Here is a 20,616-nt window from a genome sequence, read left to right as displayed (position 1 = left end):
TTATTTACTGTTTTAGATGCGTATTCATATACTATATCTGAGCTAGAACAATAGTTGTAAGTAGTGTTTTGACGCGTTTTATACATGTAATTGCAAACAGAAGCGGCATGAATCAGTGCCTTTGTTCAGCCCAGTCCCTGTTTACTGGCTGTAAATAACGAGTTAAACACACTTGCACACAGAGATCACATTAGGACATATTTGGTTATAAAGCCATCTTAATCTGAAAAAAAAAAAGAGTACCTATAAATAACCTATTTGATTCTATAGTTTTTGTATGTGGGTTAATTTATTACGCAACGATAACGTTTTTATTGACTATTCCTAGATTTATAATTTATTATATAAATGCGTTTCGTAGTAAGATGGAGAAAACTTAAGCAGTGTTTTTACTTTTTGTGCATAAATGTGCTTTTTTAACGTTCTTTCTGTGCTACGTTCAAATCCCGGTCATGTTTTTTAGAAAACCGTTAGTGAGTGACGCAAGGGCGAACGTGAAATCAAAAAACGCATTTTTTACGCTAGATATATCGTGGGGATCTTTAGCAATTTATTTAGTTATAGTTAATTTATATAGCGCAGCTATAAAATGTATTAAAACAGAAAAGTAAATCACACTCGATGTGTAGTACTCGTTTCTATGTTTTCTCCTACGTTCTTGAATGCAACATTACTAGTCACCCCGGGCAACACTTTCTGAAAACTAATCTACCAATCAAAAAGTGGGATCTTGCAAAGCAGCCAATCAGACGACTTGTTTTGTGGAACCTAACAACCGTCCGGCTCCATTAACAAAAGTCGAGATTAGTTTCTGTGGAATCATAAATCTCACGCGGTCACCATGACCTAAAACTTAGCAGAATTGTTTTTTATTAGTTTTTCTTTTAATCGGATGTGGTTTCAATGTGCTTGTAAGTTCGTAGAAGAATGAAAACCCGAGATTCGGCACCACCACCGGTTCACGTCCACGTAACGGAGACTACACCGGTCCATGTTCACATGAGGAGGAGTCCCAGCAAATATCCACAGGTTAATGTCTTTTAATGTTAACCACATGCTTTAATTCTTCTTAGAGGACCTTAACGTGGGATAGTTAAAATGTAAAAAGCTATATGTCACAGTAAAACAGCTCCCGATGTTGTTGTCCTATTTGTGAATAGTTTGTTGCCTTCCCTTTTTAAGGTACTTTTACCAGGTTTACACATAAATACAAAACAATGTAGAGGTGTGAAGTGCAACAGAGAGTCTAAAAATGCTTTATTTTTTTAATCAGGCACAAGAGAGAGGAGATGGAGGGAGGCCAAAGACCCGGACGCCTTGGATTCCTCCAGGAAAACTGTCCTGCAGAAGAGCCCCGGGCTCCTCCAAGTCCCAGGTCTCCTCATGGTTCTACTCATGGTTCTCCTCTCTGTCCTGCTCCATGCTCTTATAGATTACTGAGGAAAAGCGGTGGAACACCCTGGCAGCGTTTAGCTCTCTTAACAGCAAAATAAAAGCCTTTAAAGAGCACAAAATGTTGAAATAAAAAGACTGCAAAGAGTAGGAAACAAAATCTTTTTTGCCAGCTGTCTCTCAACAGCTTGAAAGCTGCATATAAACGAGACAAATAAATAAAATGGAAAATAACATCTAAATAAGGCAACACAGCAAGACTTGAGGTTCATTATAATTGCAGAAATCCAGGTTTTAATTTTTCTCAGTCTGGTTTGTTCATATTTGTGGATCTTTTTCCTTAAACCTTTCTTCCCTTTCTGTCATTTCATCAGCCCAGCAGTTTGCACCATCAAGCAGACGGAGGGACCGGACGTCAGCATGACGCAGAGGAGCAGGATGAAGATCTGGCCGGAGTAACTAAAAACCTCAGCATCCTGCTCAGGGAACAAGATAACCTTCGTTGCTCAAAGAAGTCAGAATCTCTCAAACAAACTCACAGACATCCCACTCACTCAGTTGTAGCCTGAATCAAATCTTGCTTTTAGTTTTTCTTATGATGTTTATGAATAGAAGACTTATTTTAGATATTATTTAAGCAAAAAAAAAAACTGTTTCTGTTCTCTGTAGGTCGGAGTCAGGTGGTCCACACAGAGATGCAGACATGCTCCTGAGGGCGCTTGTAGAAGCAGAAATTGACGGCGTTGCTGTAGCCAATCAGCTGACAGCTCTGAAGGGAGCCATTGACGGTCTCGCCAAGGTGCATTTGGCTGTGGATGGTCTCTTTATCGTCCATCAGGAGCGGAGAGAATAAAAGCAGGTTTGCTGAACCCACAAACTCTTTGCTGCGTCTCGTTTTCTAGGAGAAACGTCTGTCGAAACTACAGTCAGCCTTGTTGGGACGGCAGCAGGAGCTGTTGCTGGAGAAAATAGAAATGTTCGATAACACGAATCACAGCCTTCGAGACCTCCTCAGAGAGTGGAGCGAATATGAGGTGCAAGAAACTGAAGAGAAGTCGATCGCGGCGAACGTTGCTGTGAATGAAATCGCTTCTGACCGTTCCTGTGTCCACAGAGAGACTCGTTAGTGCGGTCAGCAGAGAACGATGCCCTGAAGAAGAGGTTGGCTGACAGTGAAGCAGAAAACATTGTGAGTCATTCTGTGAACCCCGCTGATCCACGCTTCATCTGGTCGGTTTTACAGTCCGGCTACTTCTGCAGATTCAGTGTTATTTGAGCCGATCAGCTCAGCCAGGAGATGGCTGCTGTGGCGTTTGGTTTTTATAACTTTTATACTTTTTGAAATATTTAACTTTATTTACAAATACTTTCCCCATAGAAAAAACATCAGGATCTCTTAAATTCAACATGGTTCATTGTGAAAACTGCTTCAGCAGACGGGCTCTGTTTTAATCCTCTTATGCTGCTGTTAGCTTTTAGCTAGTGTTTACTAATTGTAGCTTCTGCTTTGCTACGTTTAGGTTTTTTACAGCAAATGTAATTTCTCCTGTCAGTTTTTGTTTGTTTGTCCTTTTTAGCTGATTCTTCTTCTTTTCTTGCAGAGACTTTTTGCCAAACTCACCAACAAAGAGAAAGAAGCCTCCAAGCTTGCTGAGCACTTGGACTTTGAAAAGGTTTGTAGACAGGTTTCCAAAACTTTTATTTAATCATAATTTTGTGTAAAGGAGACAGTCGTCACGTGACGGAGCGTACGTCAGGATTTCTGTCCTGTTTGTGTCGCGGCAGGACACCGTGAAGACAACCGAGGAGCTTTCGAAGATCCTGGAGTCGACTCGCAGCCACCTGGAGTCGCAGCTGAACCGAGCAGAGGCCGAAAAGTCCCGTCTGGCCGCTCAGATCCAGGTTTGAGAGCGTGACATTCGGTCAAGGTACTTTAACTGACTGACCTGCATCGTTTACGTCCGCCTCTCTGCGGCAGAGGATGCAGCGGAGTCAGGAGCAGGAGCAGGAGAAACTCCGGGCTCTGCAGGAGGAGCTGCGGACTCTGAGACGGCGGCGGGAGGACGAGGAGCGGAAAGAAGAGCAGCAGACGGTGGTTCTGCTCACGCAGCGAGCCGAACGGGCCGAGGAGTCCTCCAGGAGACTCTCGGAGAAACTTCAGGAGAAGGTCAGACCTCAGAGACACCTGAAGTCATCCACAGTCCTCCCTGAGGTTTATTTACTTGTATAAAATACGTTTAATTTAAATTTTTCACCTCCTGTTGTGTCTCGTCTAATTCTTCTGTTTCATATTATAATGACTTATGCATTTCTGTTTGTTAAATTCAAGTTTAAACAAGTTAAATTACAGATTCAGGCTATGTACTCGTCTAAGAAGTCTTTTTTTATTGTGTTTTAAAGGAGTCCCAGCTGTCTCAAGCTCTGTCCACCTCCAGGGACTGGTGTCTCCGCCACTCGAAGGAAGCGCCTGTTAAAGGGCAGCTGGAGGAGGAGATCTCTGCTCTTAAACTGTGAGGAAACACATATTTAGATCTGTTCGGTTTGAAAAGAAACACGAGGAACCTCCATCAAACTCAGCAGCCTTCTTTTATCGTCCTGGAGACGTAACTTTAATTTCCATTCCAGCCGTATGAATCATTAACCTCTGCTTTAGTTCATTTTCTAATAATAAAAAGACCCGAAACACAGAAAGTTTTTTTTGTTTAAGAACACTTAAAGATGGCTGAACACTCACAGTAAAGGTTTTTGCAATAAATGAGAATTTTAAATGAACACAAAGAGGGAGCATTTCAGAGTTCGCCGTTTGTTTTTGTTTATTTTTGAAGAGTTGTTTGGTTTTTTTTGCTGGTTGCCATGACAGGCAGGCGGTTATATAATCGCTTGTGTTCGTTTGTTTGTTTGTTAGCAAAATATCTCATGAACCACTGCACGGATTTCTGAAAGCCATCTACAGCTGGTTGACTTGTTGTCAAACCGATTCAGGATGGCTGCCGCAGACGGCTGATTTTAGCGAACGCAGAGCTGGCGATAATTTGGCAAATTCTGCAGCTATTGAGCAAAAATTTGGAATGGTAGTAGCTGAGAGTCATCTCCGACACATACTCCGAGATACAAAAATCACACAAAGTCTTTGTTTAAAATTTCCGCATTCAAGGTGGAGGGTGAAATACTCGTGGATTCCTGAAGAAATCCAGATTCTGGTTTCAAACCGAGCACGGCGCTGATCTTTCGAAAAACAGACGCCTAACAGGTGTTTCCGTTACAGGAAGGTGACCGAGCTGAACTCTGAGCTTCGTTCAGCCGAGGACAGGAGTCGGACGAACAGGGAGGAGCTCAGAAATCAGCTAAGCCAGCTCAGCACTGAGAGCGCTGCCACAAAGCTGGAAAACCAACGACTCAAGGCAGGAGAAAGATTCACATATCGAGCTACACGTAATTCATTCAGCTCTTTTTACTTTTTCTGTCATTTTCCCCACATTTAGAGCGAGTTGATGTCAGCCGAGGAGAAGTCCAGAGGACTTCACTCTGAAGGTCGTCACCTGAAATCATCAATCAAAAAATACGAGAGCCTGGTGGAGAAATACAAGAAGAAGGTGCAGAAATATCACCCTTCTGCTGGAAGATGGGATGTGTTTTGAGATAAACTGTTGGTTTGACTCAGAAAACTAACCAGAAGTGCCCCTGATTGTGCCTGTGCAGCTCCAGCAGGCCCGCCTTGAGTCGGAGGAGTTCCGCCTGAAGCTGGAGGCGACGCAGAAGGAGGCGCGGGAGGTGAAGGAGAGCCTGGAGAGGGAGAAGGAGCAGGCGCGGCGGGAGCTGCTGGGCCGACTCATGGAGCTCGAGACGTTGCCGGACAAACTGAGGAGGACTGAGCAGCAGCTCCGAGACGCCCAGCAGGAGGCTGACGTCCACGAGAGGAGAAACACGGAGAATAATGCTGCCCTGTCAGAGGTCCGACACAAGGTCTGTAACCTTCTGCAAGATGTTCTACAGCTGTTAGAACCAGTCCTGACAGTCAACCTTCTCTCAAAGTACAGATTCTTTTTGCATCACCTTGAACATTTCAGATATTTGAATTCTTTTAATGCCACTTTAGTCCACAGTTTTTGACTAAAAGAGCTTTAGAGGAGGATTTTCTCAGCATCATCGCCTCTTAGTGGTGTCAAGATCTCACGTTTTGCAGCACAATTAGCCTCCAAATCAAGTCATCTTCAGCACGTCAGCAATTTGTATACAACAGTAATTCTAATCTTTACAAATGACTAAAAGTATGATTTATTCCTGGTGCCAGTTGGCCCTTCAGCCTTGTTTGTGGTGTTCATGGACAGGGTCTCCAGGTAGGTGTTGTGGTTCAGGAACCTTGGGGTCTCATGGAGCCATGACCTTTAGCATGTCAAGTGTGAAGGACGTGGTTCTCAGCTGAGTTTTGGGTGATAGGGCGGGAGATGAATCAGTGGATTAGGAGACAGAACGAACAGCTCTGTTTAAACCCGGACCTATGATCATGAGAGCTAGAACCTTAGAGATAAGGTGAGGAGCTTGGAGTGGAGCTGCGGCTCCTTCTGAGCTTAAAGGAATCAGTTGAGGTGGTTCAGGCACCCGGTCATCTCCCTTTGGAGGTCCTCCAGGTACGTTCCATAGGGAGGAGACCTCTGGGCAGACCCAGGAGTCTATGGAGGAGTTTTATATCCTCTTTGGCCTGGAAACATCCCAGGAGGAGCTGGAGAGTGTCGCTGAGGAGAGGGAGGTCCGGGTTTCCCTCCTGGACCTGTTGTCTCCTCAGCCCGACCACAGATAAGCCAAAGAAAATGGATGGACAGACTTTTGATTCTTATGAGTTTCTGAATCTGTCTCACAGCTTTTTATTTGTAAGAATGTGTGCATCTTCACCAGCAGGTGGCAGCAAACATCTGCTTAAAGCGGTAACAATTAAAAAGAGAATAATATTTGGTTTTCCACGTAATTTTACTTTAATCTCTGAGCACTGATGGCTGCAGTTCTTTCAGAATTTGTGCATCTATTAATCTAGTAAGTTTTTTTTTTGAAGGACTGTTGAAGTCAAGGGGAGATTTTAATTTTTAGGGATGTTATAAATGTTTGAAGCAATAATTTAGGATGAAGTCATGCGTTCCTGTTATGCATCATTTGAGTTTCTCTGCAGGTGGAGCAGCAAGGTGCTCAGTTGGAGACATTTCAGCAGAGGAATCTGCTGCTGCAGGAGGAAAACAACGTCCTGGTGGAGAAAATGAACAACCTGGAGAGGTGACTTTCAGCCTGCATGCATTCTTTGGTGGAAAGCAAAACGCAAGGCGTTTAAATAAACCGAAAATGATTTCCTCATAACCTCTAGAAACTTTGTGTGCTGATTGCAGGAAGCTGGAGGCTGTGAACGTAGAGAACAAGGAGATGTCCCAGACTCTCGCCTCGAAGGAAGGAAGCATCCGCAGCCTTCAGCAGCAGCTGGAGGAGAAGACCCGAGAGTGCAGCGTCCTGTCCCTGCAGCTGAAGCAAACTCTGGACGATGCTCAGAGACAGGTGTGAAACTGAGGAGTCAAAGCTTTCACCGGGATCAGTGAACGTCTTGTAACCAGCTCTCCTCTGCCTGCAGGTGGATGACGGCATCCAGAGGGTTTTGGCCAAAGAGAGAGCGTCTCAGTCCAAAGCTTTGGAGCTGCAGTGCCAGCTGAGCCGAGCCGAAACAGAACTGGGTCAACTACGGCGAAGCAAGGACGAGGTAGGTGTCCTGTCCTGTTTGACTGATGTACACAGTCAGGAAAGACCAAAAAAAACATATTTCTTGTTTTAGATGGAGCGTCGTTTTCAGACTCAGCTGCAGAACATAAAGGAGAGGCTGGAGCAGTCCGATTCTACAAACCGGAGCCTCCAGAACTATGTTCACTTCCTGAAAACCTCCTATGGAAACGTTTTTGGAGACTCTTTGCTTGCAAGCTGACCAGCACTGCAGTGGATCTGAACTTGCATTTGTATGCTTTGACTAAAGATTTTAATGTTTGTGGAATAAAAAATAAAAACTTTGTATGAAATTAAATCTAATATTTTGATTCCCTGAACTCCATTTATACTCTTAAATAAAAAACTTATGGCATAACCCTTGTTGCAGATTGTTTTTAATAAAGAAAATCAGTCATGTATTCATGTAATTGATTTTGGAAATGATTTTCAAATTTTTATAAAATTAGCTGAAAGTGTCATATTTTTAGTAAATATTACGGTGCTAATAATTGATTTAAAGAATCCCGTCAGTGTTAGTTAGTAACCAAAATATTTTGACAATTTTAATATAAAAACGTATATCAGTTTTGTAAACATTTTTCTTATGGAAACTTTCTAAAATCATAAATGGCAAATTCTTTTTGCAATTAATAAGTGAAGAGTAAATACATGTATACTTTTGTGTTTCAGAAAACGCATTTAGGTGAATTGTACTGGACTGGATACAACTAGAACATAAAACATGAATATGGACTGAATTGAAATAAACTTATTTAATCTGTATTGAATATAAATTGATTTTCTGTGTTGTTTTGAAATATAATTGGACTGTATTTGAATCTAATATTACATTTACATTACATTACATTTTAGATTTGGATTTGATTTGATCAAATTCAATTGGTATACTGGATTGATAGTATATTTTATTCCGACATATCCCTTACGGGGCTCCGTAGTTTCCGAATATTTACCGTGAAAGATTATAAACAAACGGTTAGAGGCGGAACCATTGAGCGGCGGGGTGACGGTTTCCCATTGGAACGCGTTTAATGTAACTCCGTTTGGCGGTTCTGTGCGCCATCGGTAGATTTTTAGTTTGTTTTTATTTATATATTTATTTAGTTTTTTTTCGTAATGCCTTCTGAAACTCAACGATGGGAAACTTTAAATGCGTTAAAGAATTTACCGAAAGGAAAAATCACATTCGACCCGCACTGGTCGGAAAGAGGAGAGGTGAGTTAGCTTAGCTTAGCTTAGTTTAGGTAAATTAGCATTAGCTGATCTGGTGGCTAGTTGTTGTTAGCTTTAAAACTTTCTGCTTGTTTACCTCGAAAACAAATCTAACATATCGATTCTCGTATCCGTTCCACTGAATATTTTAACTACTACAGTCAGCAATAAGGATATTTTACCTCCATTACGTGTTAAAAGTATTATTTTACTGAATATTTGAATGTACTGCATTTGAACATTTTATAGTTTTACTGCTTCTTTTCTGGGCAGAGTTATACTTTTTAGTTGTCTATTTGCATTTATGTGACAGGTAATAATGCCTTAAAGTAGGAGAGTCGACTAAAACACACTGGTAAAACTGTCTTTTAAAACAAAACAAAGTTTGGCAACAGTTTGCACTCAGCTATTTTAAGGGTTAGACTGCCACTGCTTTTATTATTATTAATAACAGTTCCAACACTTGAGAAAAAAATTGTTAGATGTACCCTCTATCTCTTAGGCGACACAACAAAAATTAAACCCCTATTTCGAGGAAAATAAACTAAATTACAAGAGATAAAAGACAGAACTTTATTCATTATTAGTCAGTGCTGTGGGGCACATTTAATGCCACAGATTTTTAATATTGCACCGTGTCTGCTGTAGAAATCATCTGTGACATTCAACAGCAAATTCATAATCCAGCAGAACAACAAGAGAGTGTTTTTTTGTTTTACAAAGTAATACTAAAAGGCAGTGAAGTTCTTTATTGGTTCCTTTTTGGTTTTGTGTTCCTGTAATCTAGAAATTAGTTTAAAAAAAATGATTTGAAAAAGTTATGAATAAATAATGACTTCCTAAAACACAAGAAAATAGTATTTTTATGTGTTTTTGAAAGTAGACCTCTCATTTCCACAAATAAAAAGTATCTAGATGAAAGTATTGTTCATTAAAATAATGTATTTTAAAATAATTTTAGTTATAGCGGACTTGGTCCAAAATATCTTCACAGTAAAAATGGGCTTCATTGCAAAACAAATAACACTTTGTGATAAACTAGCTTCAATATACATTGTGTTTAAAGTGGGATTCAATAAATTATTAAATCTAATCTGTTAATATTTCTGCCTGAATGAAGACGGAAAGATTTTCTTTAGGAAAAAACTGTTTTTCAGCACTGTGAATGAAATCCCCCTCTGTTCTTTAAGCACATTTTGGCAGGTTGTAAAGAGACCCTCAGCTTATCGTCGCACACCGGAGTTATTTTGGAGCGAATCGACTCGGTGTCCCTGCAGAAGTCCTCCTTCCTGGACTCCAGCGTCGACTCCGAGGAGACTCCAGCCTCGGTTTCCTCCACTGGATCCATCAGTGACCTCAACAACAAAATCACTGCGTTCTCTTCAACTTTATGTTTCAAGAATGAGCAGAAGCAGGTAACTCTGTCATCCTGAGTGTTACCTGATCTGAACCACAGGTTTGAAATTAAGGAAACAAGTTTGCAATGCTTCCTGTGAGCTCTCTGAATCCTTCTGTCACCTTCATGTGCTGCAGGCTGGTAGTGAGGAGGTGAAGGATGGAAGTCCAGACGTCAGTGAAGTTTCCAGTCCTGTATCCCCGCCTGGCATTTCCCTGCTGTCGCCCAAAGCCATGGAAACCGCCGGGCGAATCATCTGGTTCGAGAATGAGCAGCGAGAAAAGGCCAAGGTGAGACAGAGCTCCTTCCTTTGTGTAACTTGTTCCCACATGTTCAGAGGGTAATTTTTAGTGCTCAGGTTGGAGAAAATTAATTTAATTTTGAGTCATAGTCTGAAAAAAAGAAAGAAAAACGCTCCTTTTTTTAGTTCTTGTGGGCTTTTATTTGAATATCTTGAGTCGACTCAGCTCAGTACGCTGGAGTATCTGAGAAAGGATTTTCTCCAAACCCGTTTCAAACCGAACGGGAGACTCCGACAGAGGCTGGTCCATCCCGAGGACGCCGAGGCTGGTCCGTCTTGAGGACTCAAACTGAGCGGCGTGGCATCTGCAGTTCGGTGCAGAGAGGAATAAACTGACCAGCTTCTTCACAGATGCAAGGCTCAACACAGGAGAGCAGCTCTTCAGGACAGGGCTCAGCTGTTCACCTACACCTCAAGAATCAGGGACAAAATGTTCATATTTTGATATTTTGGAACGAGAAGACAAATGCGAGAGGGTTGTTAAAGGCGGTCTTAGATTTTGTAAAACCTACAATGGAGCGTTAAACCTGATATCCAGTCAGTTTCAGTCTAATGAACAAGCCTCTCATTTGTGAGCCAAGCAAACAAACACCCTAACGACCCTCAGGAGGGAGGGGAGGGAGATTAATCTGCATGTGCATTTAGCTGCATAAATGGAGCATCTCAGGCAGTTTAATCCTGTGAACTGCTCAGATCCTCGCACATTTTTAGGTTAACATGGATGTTCTTATATGGTCTGCTCAGAAATCTTGACATCTAATGATGGAAATCTTTTGGTTGTTTTATTTTGACGTGTTTCAACCTTTCGGCTCAGGCGGCACTCCGCCAGCGGCAGGAGATGCAGGAGAAGCAGGTGGCGGCGGTGGCGAACGCCGAGTCGGAGCAGCTGAAGCGCTTCGAGGAGCTGATGGAGCTGAAGCAGCGGCAGGAGTTCCAGAGCATGAGGGACATGATGGACAGAGAGTGAGTCCAGAAAACCTGGAGGCTGATACTGGTTTATGGTTCACGATCCAAACTGTCTGGTTTTAACCATTTTCTGTTTTTCACCTCAGAACTAAAGAGAGCATGGGCCGTCAGGAGAAGCTGAAGGAGGAGCAGCGACACAGAATAAGGGTGCGATGATTCAACAACACGAAGCGAAGACGAAAAGTTTTATTAATCATTTACTGTTGAAACCAACCTTTGTGTCTAAACCTCTTAATAAATTAATTACATTTTTATTTGATTTTTTTCCCAGATCCTCAATCTGCGTTTGAGGGAGGCGGAGCAGCAGCGTCTCCGGGAGGCGGAGCTTGAGAAGCAGCGGCAGACGGAGGGCCGAGAGAGGCTGCGTAACCTCAACAGCGTCCAGGAGGAGATTCTGCAGCTCAACCGGCTGCTGGAGCCGTCCACGCAGTCCGACTCGGACCTGCCGGCGTCCGGCCTCGACTCCTACAGCACCCGCGGGAACCAGCTGTGCTCGCAGGTGTCGGAGGTCGTGAGAAAGACGGCAGAGGTTCGTTTGCCCGCCTATCGGGATGATGGCTCTGTTAACCAGCTGGGCGTTTGTATAGATTTTACAAAAAAATGTAATTTATTCAAGTATTCGTGAGTTTTTGATGGTGTTGGAGAAAAACTGACATTTAATTTTACAGATTTTCAAGCTAGTGTTAATATTAGAGGCAAAAACAAAATCACTTGAGTTATATGAGACTTTAAAAAGTTTTCTGTTTTATATCAAACTGAATCCAGAAAAATAAACAAAGCCAATAAAGCCCAGGCTCTCTGCAGGCGAGGGACTCGTTTAGCCTATTATCACCCAAGAAGCGTCTTTAGGTTAGGACATTTTTAGGCATTTGTAAAAAGATGGTGTAATTTTAGTCAAGTTTGTCATAACTTGTTTTTATTTTAAGTTGAAGGAAAGACAAAAAAAGCCCCAATGACGTCAAACTGAACATCAGCTGAATGTTTTTTGTTTTAGGCTTGAATTGTGCAGCTAACCGTTGACTCCTAGACATGAAATAAACTAAATAAAATGCTAAATAAATTAACAAAACTGCTGAAATTAAACCCAGCTTTTCAAACAGCTGAAAGAATCGAACATTTGGGGTAAAAATCAGTTGTTTGTGATTAATTGTGTTCATCAAAGCTTCATTCATTCCATTTCATGTTTTCTTTTAAATCTCACTGAACTTTGAAGTTGCTAAGTTACGTGTTTGCATTTAAAATTTGAGTATTTAAATTCACAGACACGCCTGACAGAACCAGTCACTCTGGATTGCATCTTTTCGCTCAGGGGGAGTTTCCCAGCTCGGAGGATATGTTGATCGCAGAGCGAGCTCTCCAGGAGATGAGGGCGCTGATGCAGCAGATGCAGGAGGAGGTGGCGAAGGCTCAGGAGAAGAAGAAGGAGCAGGAGCAGGAAGAGGAGAGCAGGAAGCAGAAGGAGCTGCAGGCGCGGCAGGCGGCGCAGAAGAAGGCGGAGCAGGCAGCCAAAGAAAAAGCACAGAAAAAAGGTGATTAAGAGATGAAAGCTAAAAAAACCAAGACTGTTTATTTATTTAATTTTGTTTATTTATATTTAGTAACTTTTCAATCACAGCATGACCTCTACAGATCATCCCGGGGTAATATAATACCAATAATAAGCAGAACATAACTTAATTTTTACACAAAACCCACAAAGCCACAAAGCTTCAGTAAAACATCTAAAAAGAACAACTTCTCCAGCTCGAGGCAACAGAATATTCGCCTCATGTTCTTCCGAAACGCACGTCAGATTTTAATTTGCCATCATCATCTGAGCTTCCCCTTCCAGTTTATGCCTAATTCACACGGCAAGATTTTTGTCCCGATTTTTGTCCCAAATTTTCCCCTTCTGACAATCTTGGAACGCCCTGATTATCAGGATGACTCTCAAGCGATATTCCTGCTGTTTGTTAAGAGTGATCCAGTCCCCTTGGACGGATTGCGGGACTCTCCGATCTAAAATCGGGGATTTTCGGCATGTCGGATCGTCTTGGCCCTGATATCGCAGCGTGTGTGGCGTTCCCCCCGAGGTCGAACGAGAACGCAGCCCGTTGAATGTGACAGGCAGCCAATCAGAAAGCGCGGTGACGTGAGCACGAAGGGGAGTCCAAAACAAAAAACAGCTGACGTGACGCAACCTAAAGTCCGGTGGACGTCTGAGATGGAGGACTAGCATCCCTTGAAGAAATGTTTGTTCAACATTTCGTGTAATCGAAATGAGAAGGAGAGGAGTTGGACCACACTTGATGTACCCGGTAACTTTTCGGCCATGTTTGTTTACTCTAAATCCACGTATGTTATCGCAGGGTTTTATGGGATTTCCTGTCTGGAATCTGGATGTTGGTGAGTGAAATCGGTCCGTGTGTGGAGCAGCAGGACGCCACACTCTGTCTGATCAAACCTGTTACACCTAAGACTCTTTATCGTCACGTGTGTGTGGTCTCTTGGGTTTTGAAAATCGTCCGACAGTTTTAGAATCTTGCCGTGTGAACCAGGCGTCAGCTCCTTCTTTACCACCACAGATCGGTTGATCTCCTGCCCCGATCCGCAGCAGATCCCAGAGATCCTTAGACTCCTCCACTTCAGTGCTCCCTCTTCCGTTTGGAGACTTGGAGGTCGTAGCGTAGCAGGAAACGGTCGTAGTCTTGTTCTTTCTTTGGTGTAAAGCGTTTCTCACCAGAACTCGTCCAGCAGGGCTGCAGAACAGCGCTGAAGACGGCACCATCAGGTGGTACAAGGAGCTGCAGGACTCTGCTGCTCGGTGCGCTCAGTCCTTCGAACAACTCAACTCCCCAAAGGACGCCCAGGTGGGTTTGTTTACTTCAACATTTATCTGCTGCTTAATTAATCCGTCGACTTTCTGACCTGCTGCCTCCCTACCAGGTTCTACCAGAGCTGCATAAATAAAGCAAACTGCAGGATTAATTTCACAGTTCAGAATGACTGATTGTGGTTCGTAATTAAATTAAACTGCAGCTGCTGTTGATAAGAGTTGCAGCAGTACTGGAGTAGATATTTGTAAAGATGCTTTAATTAATTTTATTTCATTTTTTCTGGGCTCAGACAAAGAAACTGAAACTGGAGCTCCAGAAAGCGGCCACCATCCCCGTCAGCCAGATCTCCACCAACTCCGGATCGCAGCTCCGAGAAATCTTCGACCGGATCGACAAGCTGCTGTCTGGACGGGCTGTGGTGTCCGGCGGGAAGTCCGTGTCCACCTCGCAGCATCCTCAGAGCCTGGCGTTCGTCAGCTTCAAGCTGGCGGAGAAGTTTGTGGTGAGGCGTTCCACGCAGACGGAGAACAGGACTTTTTCAGAAGCAGGGTTTGGATTTTCAGAAAGAAGCTGCTGTCGCTCTGAGCAGCGTTCTCGCTCCTGTCAGTAGTTTTCAGGTCATTTTAAATTTGGTGGGAAAATCAGACTTTATGTTAAAGATTAAACCAGTTTATAAAGTAAATGTAGATTTTAAAAAAACTAAATTTAAGTCTTACAAGTAGATAAAACTGATGCTGATGAACTAATTTTTAAACATAGTTTTAGTAATTCAGCAGGCACTACTACTGTAGTTTGTGCTAAAAGTTCAGCTCTTTCAGGAGACGGGTGCTAAGACTTTTAGTTTTTCTAACTTTTATACTTTTTTTAAAAATAAAATTTACTGTTTTATTAGCAAATATTTGATCCACAGAGAGAGACTCAGATCTCTGTGATCTCTCAGAAACTTCCTCTTTAATGTCTGCTTCAGCAAACAAGCTCTTTTTTGTTTTTTTTAAGCTACTTTTACTTTTAGCTATTAACTAACCTTTCTCTAGTTTTTGTTTTAAAAGTAGCATTTTGCTAATTTTACCTTTTAGCTGTTATTGGACTAGCTCTTAGGCACTGTTCTTCTGCTTTTAGCTTTTGTTACTTTTAACTTTTAGTAAATATTCAGCTGTTTTAGCTTTTACAACTCAGTTTTAGCCTCTTCAGCAGACATTCGGCTGCAGTTGGAGACGATTTCTGGAACTCTTGTTTGTGTTTTGTCAGATTTTTCAGGACAACAAACCAGATAAAGCTGGATTCTTCTCTCTGATCGTCCTTTTTCTTCTCTCTTGCAGAAACAAGGTGAGGAGGAGGTGGCGTCTCACCACGAGGCAGCCTTCCCCATCGCCATGGTGGCCTCTGGGATCTGGGAGCTGCACCCCCAGGTGGGAGACCTCATCCTGGCTCACCTGCACAAGAAATGTCCGTACGCCGTTCCACACTACCCTCCGATGAAGGACGGCACGCCCGTGGAGGAATACCAGAGGTGAGTGTCGCCGCAGCTGCTCCTCAGCGTTGTGGCGGCGCCGCTCACTGCCTCTCCTCCGACAGGATTCTAGGTTACCGCGTGGACGATTCTGGAGCCGAAGGTCAGGACAGTTTCCTGAAGAGGATGTCTGGGATGATCCGACTCTACGCCGCTCTGATCCAGCTGAAGTGGCCCTACAGCTCGAAGCAAGGGGTAAAAAGCTGTTTCTCCGCCCGTCGACTTCCCGCTTGTCTTACGACCAGCAGACGCTGATTCTTTTCTCTCCTACCCGTCTGTCAGTCTGCACCTCACGGCCTGAACCACGGCTGGCGCTGGTTTGCTCAGATGCTCAATATGGAGCCTCTGGCAGACATCACCGCAACGCTGCTGTTTGACTTTCTGGAGGTGAGTCCTGCACCTTTTTAAACGCATTAAATCAGACATTCAGGTGAGTTTTGGTGGATTTTACCTGAACTGGATGTCACGTTCACACCACTGTCAAAAAAGTCTGTTTAAAAACATTTTAAATTGCACAATTTTAGGTGGAAAAGTCACAGAAAGTTTAAAATTAGAAGTTTTTACTAAGTTTCCCAAATTTTAAGGTCTGAGCTTAGCAAATAACATAATGCAGTGCATTAAGGGATGCCACTGCTTTATTTTATAACCATAAACCTCAACAAAGATGATTTTCCCGACGGCAGCAGATCAGACCCCGTTGTGGCTGTTATTTAAAGGCGCTGGGAAATGATTTTGCGCCTTCTCCTTCAGGTTTGCGGCAACGCGTTGATTAAACAGTACCAGCTCCAGTTCTGGAAGCTCATCGTGCTGCTGAAGGAGGAATACTTCCCCAGGTACGCAGTCGCGTCGGGCCGGCGGGTGGACTGGTTCTCTGGTTCTTCCTGCAGCCGTCTGATTTGTGTGACTCTCGTTCAGGATTGAAGCCGTGACCAGCAGTGGACAGATGGGCTCCGTGATCAGACTGAAGCAGTTCCTGGAGGTGTGTTACTCTCTGTGTTTGTTTTTGTTTTGTGGATCTTCTACCTTTCTACAGCAGAGACTACCTTACGTGGATGTTTTGCCTGTAAACAGCCACTCAGTTTTAGACTTTTTACAGCAAATTCAGTCTAATTTAAAAAGGGTTAAAAGTTATTTTTATCTCAGACACAAACAGAGAAAATGAAACTAGTATCCCTTGAAGAAACGCGTATTCCTCTCCGCCTTGCAAGCCACAGTTTTAAACATAGATCTTTCATCTGTCAGTCCTCAGAGCATCTTTTGAGGATGGCTCTCAGCTACTACCACCAACAAACTTTAGCTCAGTGTCTGTCAGGGTGACTGAGTTGCAGTCTTTGCTAACGTTGATTAGCTGTGGCAGCCATGAAGACTCCAGAAGGTAACCAGTTGTAGACGTGCATCAGTTTCGTTAAAATCCATCCAGCTGTTCATGAGATATTTTGCTAACAGACAGAGCCAACGCTTGCTCGATTTGTTTGCGCTTGGAGTAGCTGATGGGGATGACTCTCAGCTACAACCACGCCAGATTTCAGCTCGGTGTCTGCACACCTGACGAAGTTATAGCCGTGTTGGTGTTGGTTGAAGCTGATCATGTGGCGGCCATCTTGGATTGGGTCGATTCAGTGATTATTTTCTGACAGTTGCAGACAAACGAAACTTTCAGCTGTGATAATTACTGTCCTGTGATAAACTGGGAGGAAGAAGTTTCAGTAAATCAAGGTTTATTACATTGTTCATTCAAATAAAGTGTTTCAGTCTGAGTTAAAGGCATGAAACGCTTTAGTTTCAGGGTTTTTTAATGAAAATGTTCCACGGATAAATCAAATGCGGCCTTTTCTCGCCCACGCAGACGTCCCTGAACAACCGACAGATCAGTCCGCCCAAAGGCCAGCTGAGCTCCTCGTTCTGGAGGTCGTGACGCAGGACCTGTTTCCGCCCGCCGCTCGTAAGAACCGAATAAAACAGACGAGCATAGAAACTGCTGCCGGTCTGACATGGGGGAGTTTCTGCTTGTCCTCAAATTAAAGGAACCATTTTCTGCAGGCTCGTCTGCGAGGATCCCAGTTAAGAAAATCAGCTTTTTCCTCTTAATTAAATTCTACCAGCGTGCTGTTAGAGCAGGCGGACATGATGGACACAAATACAGGAAATTAGATCTTTATGAGCTTTAAGTTTTATCAATCTGCCATTTTTAGTTTCGTCATCATCGCTCCAACATTAGGAAACTATCCAGGATGTAATAACTACGTTAATAATAATAATAATAATAATAATAATAATGACCACAAACATCTGTTCAGTCGTTGTCCAGATGTGTCTGAAGAGCCCACTGATACTTTTAAGCTGTGTTTAAGGACTGAGTGTAAATTGGTGCTTATTTAAGTGTCTTTCTGTCAGTTTGCTCTCCTAGAAAGTAAAAATATTTGCTCGGGATTTTTTTTTTTTTGTGTCACCGCAGGAAATAACGACAGTCTGTTCAGATCGTAGGCGTTGATAAATTTGGACTTTTTTTTTTTTTGCTGTTTTTTTTCATGAATCCACCTTGTGGAACAAAACATTTGTACTTCTAGTAAATCACTGATGATGATGGACTGAAAACTAAAAACACATGAAGAGATAAATCTCAATTTGTTCAATAAACAAACCGAAGACGGTAAAAACGTTTCCTAATTTCATTTTTCTAATGCCACCATTAGCTTTTAGCTAGCATTTTGTTATTTTTAGCTTTTAGCATAGATATTTAGTGATCCTTTGGCTACAATATTTAGTGATCCTTTGGCTACATTTCTTTAGTTTTATATATATATATTTTTTTAATTATCTGCCTCTCGGAAGAAGTTGCACATAAAACTTGTTGATGTGAAATTCTTTTTGACGCCTTTTAAATGTTTTTCTTTTTAATCCTCGGCTGCATCTGTAGACATTCCCGTTTCAAGTTTATATTTTATATAAATTTGCTTCCAGCAGCATCAGAAACGTAATCCTTTTCTTTGAGTAACTCACAGCTCTGTCGGGAATGTTGTATTTTTATTTTATTTTACTATACACAAGTCGTTTCAGTACAATTAATTCAGATTGCATATAACAGGAAGTACATTCTGCGTTTAAACCCAGGTGAGGACAGCAGCCTTATTCCTAAACTGATCAATCATCTGAAATAAATAAATAGATCTAAAGCTTCTAGCACACAAACTAGAAAAATTTACATGAACCATTTATTTCTTCCAGATAAAACCGTTGCAAAATGAACCTCCAATAAAAACAAAAAGAAAATGACAAACGGTTAACTTTTGGTCACAAACGATGTGGCCAAAAATTAACTACTTCTTGTCTCACAGAGGGAGTTTAACCCTTTTAACGTTTATTCCATGAACAAAGACAAATCAAAGGTCAAACTGGATAATTCTCACAAAAACTGGGTCATGTTTGCAAGATGTTGATAGATGCTTTTAGATGCACAAACATTTTATGCTAAGAAATACAATTATAGAAGATTATGACAGATTTAGTCATTTATATGGACTTAGTGATTTATGGGTGCAGTTCTCACTGTTCGCCAGCAGGTGTCACTAGAACCAGATCCAACCTGACAAACAGGTTTGAAAGTCTTCCCATGAAGCAGTTCTGTCCCTATGCCACGACCCGTGAGACGTCCCGGCGCCGTCTGAGATTCCTACGAGCAGAATGGATCTTTTGTTTTGGAGGGTCGGCGCTCTTTACGGGCTGGGCGGCCGACCCTCGTGGTTGAGCGTCGCCCTGTCCATGCGCGCGTACCAGTGCTTGATTTTGGTGTTCTTCATCATGTCGTCAAACGCCTGCAGGCCCTCCATCACCCTGAGGACCCCGAACACCGCCTGTGGGAGGAACAGTGGGTAAAACGCTCGGTTTGTCGTCGACAAAGTGGTAAATGCTGGAAGGCGACTGAGCGGCTCCTCACCAGGTCTGCCAGATTGGGCTGATCGCCACCCATGAACTTCCTCTTCTTGCCGATGGCCGCCACCCAGTCGTTGACGGCTTTGTAGAGGTCCTGCCTGACGTCGTCCTGCAGGTTGTGTCTTTTGGGTCGACAGGAGGAAATAAAAATCAACCACCGACTGAAACTACATGAAACTTAAGCCAGGAGGCGTTCAACTTACCGGCTTTTCAACCGTTTTGAGATGACGTACATGGCTGCAGCGCCTACGTATTTGGCGAAGAAGCCTTCCACGGCACCAAACTTGCCCTCACGTACGATGTAGTCGAAGGAGGCCAGGGCCTCACCGGTGGTCCGGTACACGTTTGGAGATATTAGGTGCACGAGCCAATCGTCAGCCCACTGACGCCACTTCATCTCCTCCCTGAAAACGACACGATGAATGTCCTCAAGTCAATATCTCGTTAGTCTGGATTCTGCTGCGGCAATTTAAGTCAACCAGACGTCCTTTCTTGTTTCCTGAAGGAATTTAAACTCAAACAGACGTCAGCAGTTTCGATTAGTTATTTATTTATATGACTCCAACCCTTTTATCCTTTTTAAAAACCTGAATCTCATGTTTTATCATCAAAACTGGAGAAGCTTTTCGGGTGAAGAGAAATGTTTACATGAAATGTTCAAAATGTTTTTTACACTCAGCCATGTGTTCTGATTATTTTACTAATAATTCTGCCGCTACTGTTTTAATTTTAGCATTGGCAGCTAATGCTAACATTCGTTGTAAGCTAAATACCCTAGCCAAACTGATGTCAGCATTAGCAGTCATTTTAACATTGACAGCTTATGCTAACTTTAGTTGTAAGCAACACAGAAATCTAAGCAAATGTTAGCATTAGCACAAGCCAAACTGGTGTTAGCATTAGCTGTAATATTAGCATTGACGCCTCATGCTAGCTTTAGTTGTAAGCTACATAAATATTCAAGCTAATGTTAGCATTAGCTTTAATGTTAGCATTGATACCTCATGCTAACATTAGGTGTAAGCTACACAGATATTCAAGCTAATTAGGCCCGAGCAGCGACAGCGCTGCGAAGGCCTATTGGATCTGCTATGTTTCTTATTATTATTAGGCCCGAGCAGCGACAGCGCTGCGAAGGCCTATTGGATCTGCTATGTTTCTTATTATTACGATTCTTTGCGTTCTTAAAACGCTAATTTGGAGGTCTAAACATATTCCAAAAGTCACCAAATTTCACCAAAAATTGTCCCCCGCGAGAAATAACACGATTTTAATGGAATCAAAAATGGGCGTGGCAAAACTGCTCCACAGCGCCCCCTAACGTGAGATAGAACAAACA

The 20,616-nt window shown here is 42.6% G+C and overlaps 3 protein-coding genes across 4 annotated transcripts in view; 2 read left to right on the top strand and 1 right to left on the bottom strand.

The window, feature by feature from the left end:
* The first annotated feature begins 43 nt into the window (after window positions 1-43).
* LOC108242815 (outer dense fiber protein 2) lies at window positions 44-7,501 on the top strand. 2 transcript variants are annotated; one of them, XM_037976371.1, is made up of 18 exons: window positions 44-951; window positions 982-1,029; window positions 1,274-1,375; window positions 1,767-1,906; window positions 2,062-2,191; window positions 2,295-2,426; window positions 2,507-2,581; window positions 2,994-3,065; window positions 3,178-3,294; window positions 3,371-3,559; window positions 3,793-3,902; window positions 4,658-4,793; window positions 4,875-4,985; window positions 5,092-5,355; window positions 6,554-6,654; window positions 6,765-6,927; window positions 7,001-7,126; window positions 7,199-7,501. In XM_037976371.1, the coding sequence occupies exons 1-18, from the start codon at window positions 928-930 to the stop codon at window positions 7,343-7,345; spliced, it is 2,187 nt and encodes a 728-aa protein (XP_037832299.1). In that variant the 5' UTR covers window positions 44-927; the 3' UTR covers window positions 7,346-7,501. The 2 variants fall into 2 exon arrangements, with proteins under 2 accessions (XP_037832299.1, XP_017283394.1); XM_017427905.3 differs by having other exon boundaries at window positions 44-1,029.
* A 646-nt stretch (window positions 7,502-8,147) lies between these two features.
* gle1 (GLE1 RNA export mediator) lies at window positions 8,148-18,004 on the top strand. The gene is made up of 15 exons (XM_017427765.3): window positions 8,148-8,361; window positions 9,549-9,773; window positions 9,892-10,044; window positions 10,870-11,018; window positions 11,108-11,168; window positions 11,293-11,550; window positions 12,331-12,550; window positions 13,758-13,870; window positions 14,127-14,339; window positions 15,157-15,347; window positions 15,413-15,542; window positions 15,630-15,734; window positions 16,098-16,180; window positions 16,263-16,326; window positions 17,194-18,004. The coding sequence occupies exons 1-15, from the start codon at window positions 8,263-8,265 to the stop codon at window positions 17,260-17,262; spliced, it is 2,133 nt and encodes a 710-aa protein (XP_017283254.1). The 5' UTR covers window positions 8,148-8,262; the 3' UTR covers window positions 17,263-18,004.
* Window positions 18,005-18,354: 350 nt separating this feature from the next.
* Window positions 18,355-20,616, bottom strand: part of ptgesl (prostaglandin E synthase 2-like) — a 6,129-nt gene continuing 3,867 nt past the window's right edge. The window contains exons 5-7 of the mRNA XM_017427784.3: window positions 19,481-19,681; window positions 19,282-19,399; window positions 18,355-19,198 (exon numbers count right to left, since the gene is read on the bottom strand). Of these exons, the coding sequence (XP_017283273.1) occupies window positions 19,061-19,198; window positions 19,282-19,399; window positions 19,481-19,681 (457 nt within the window). The 3' untranslated portion in view covers window positions 18,355-19,060. The remainder of the gene's footprint in view (window positions 19,199-19,281; window positions 19,400-19,480; window positions 19,682-20,616) is intronic.

Source organism: Kryptolebias marmoratus, linkage group LG1, assembly GCF_001649575.2.
Source record: "Kryptolebias marmoratus isolate JLee-2015 linkage group LG1, ASM164957v2, whole genome shotgun sequence".
Lineage (NCBI taxonomy): Eukaryota > Metazoa > Chordata > Actinopteri > Cyprinodontiformes > Rivulidae > Kryptolebias > Kryptolebias marmoratus.
Note: the sequence above shows the minus strand (reverse complement) of the source record. Positions and strands in the feature narration are given on the sequence as shown.

Excerpts from the sequence above, each read along its gene's own strand:
- gle1 (XM_017427765.3), top strand. The coding sequence starts at position 8,263 with ATGCCTTCTGAAACTCAACGATGGGAAACTTTAAATGCGTTAAAGAAT. Across the intron at positions 9,774-9,891 it reads TCAAGAATGAGCAGAAGCAG|GCTGGTAGTGAGGAGGTGAA; the intron begins GTAACTCTGTCA and ends CATGTGCTGCAG. Across the intron at positions 16,181-16,262 it reads AAGGAGGAATACTTCCCCAG|GATTGAAGCCGTGACCAGCA; the intron begins GTACGCAGTCGC and ends ACTCTCGTTCAG.
- LOC108242815 (XM_017427905.3), top strand. The coding sequence starts at position 928 with ATGAAAACCCGAGATTCGGCACCACCACCGGTTCACGTCCACGTAACG. Across the intron at positions 2,427-2,506 it reads GAGAGTGGAGCGAATATGAG|AGAGACTCGTTAGTGCGGTC; the intron begins GTGCAAGAAACT and ends CTGTGTCCACAG. Across the intron at positions 6,928-7,000 it reads TGGACGATGCTCAGAGACAG|GTGGATGACGGCATCCAGAG; the intron begins GTGTGAAACTGA and ends CTCTGCCTGCAG.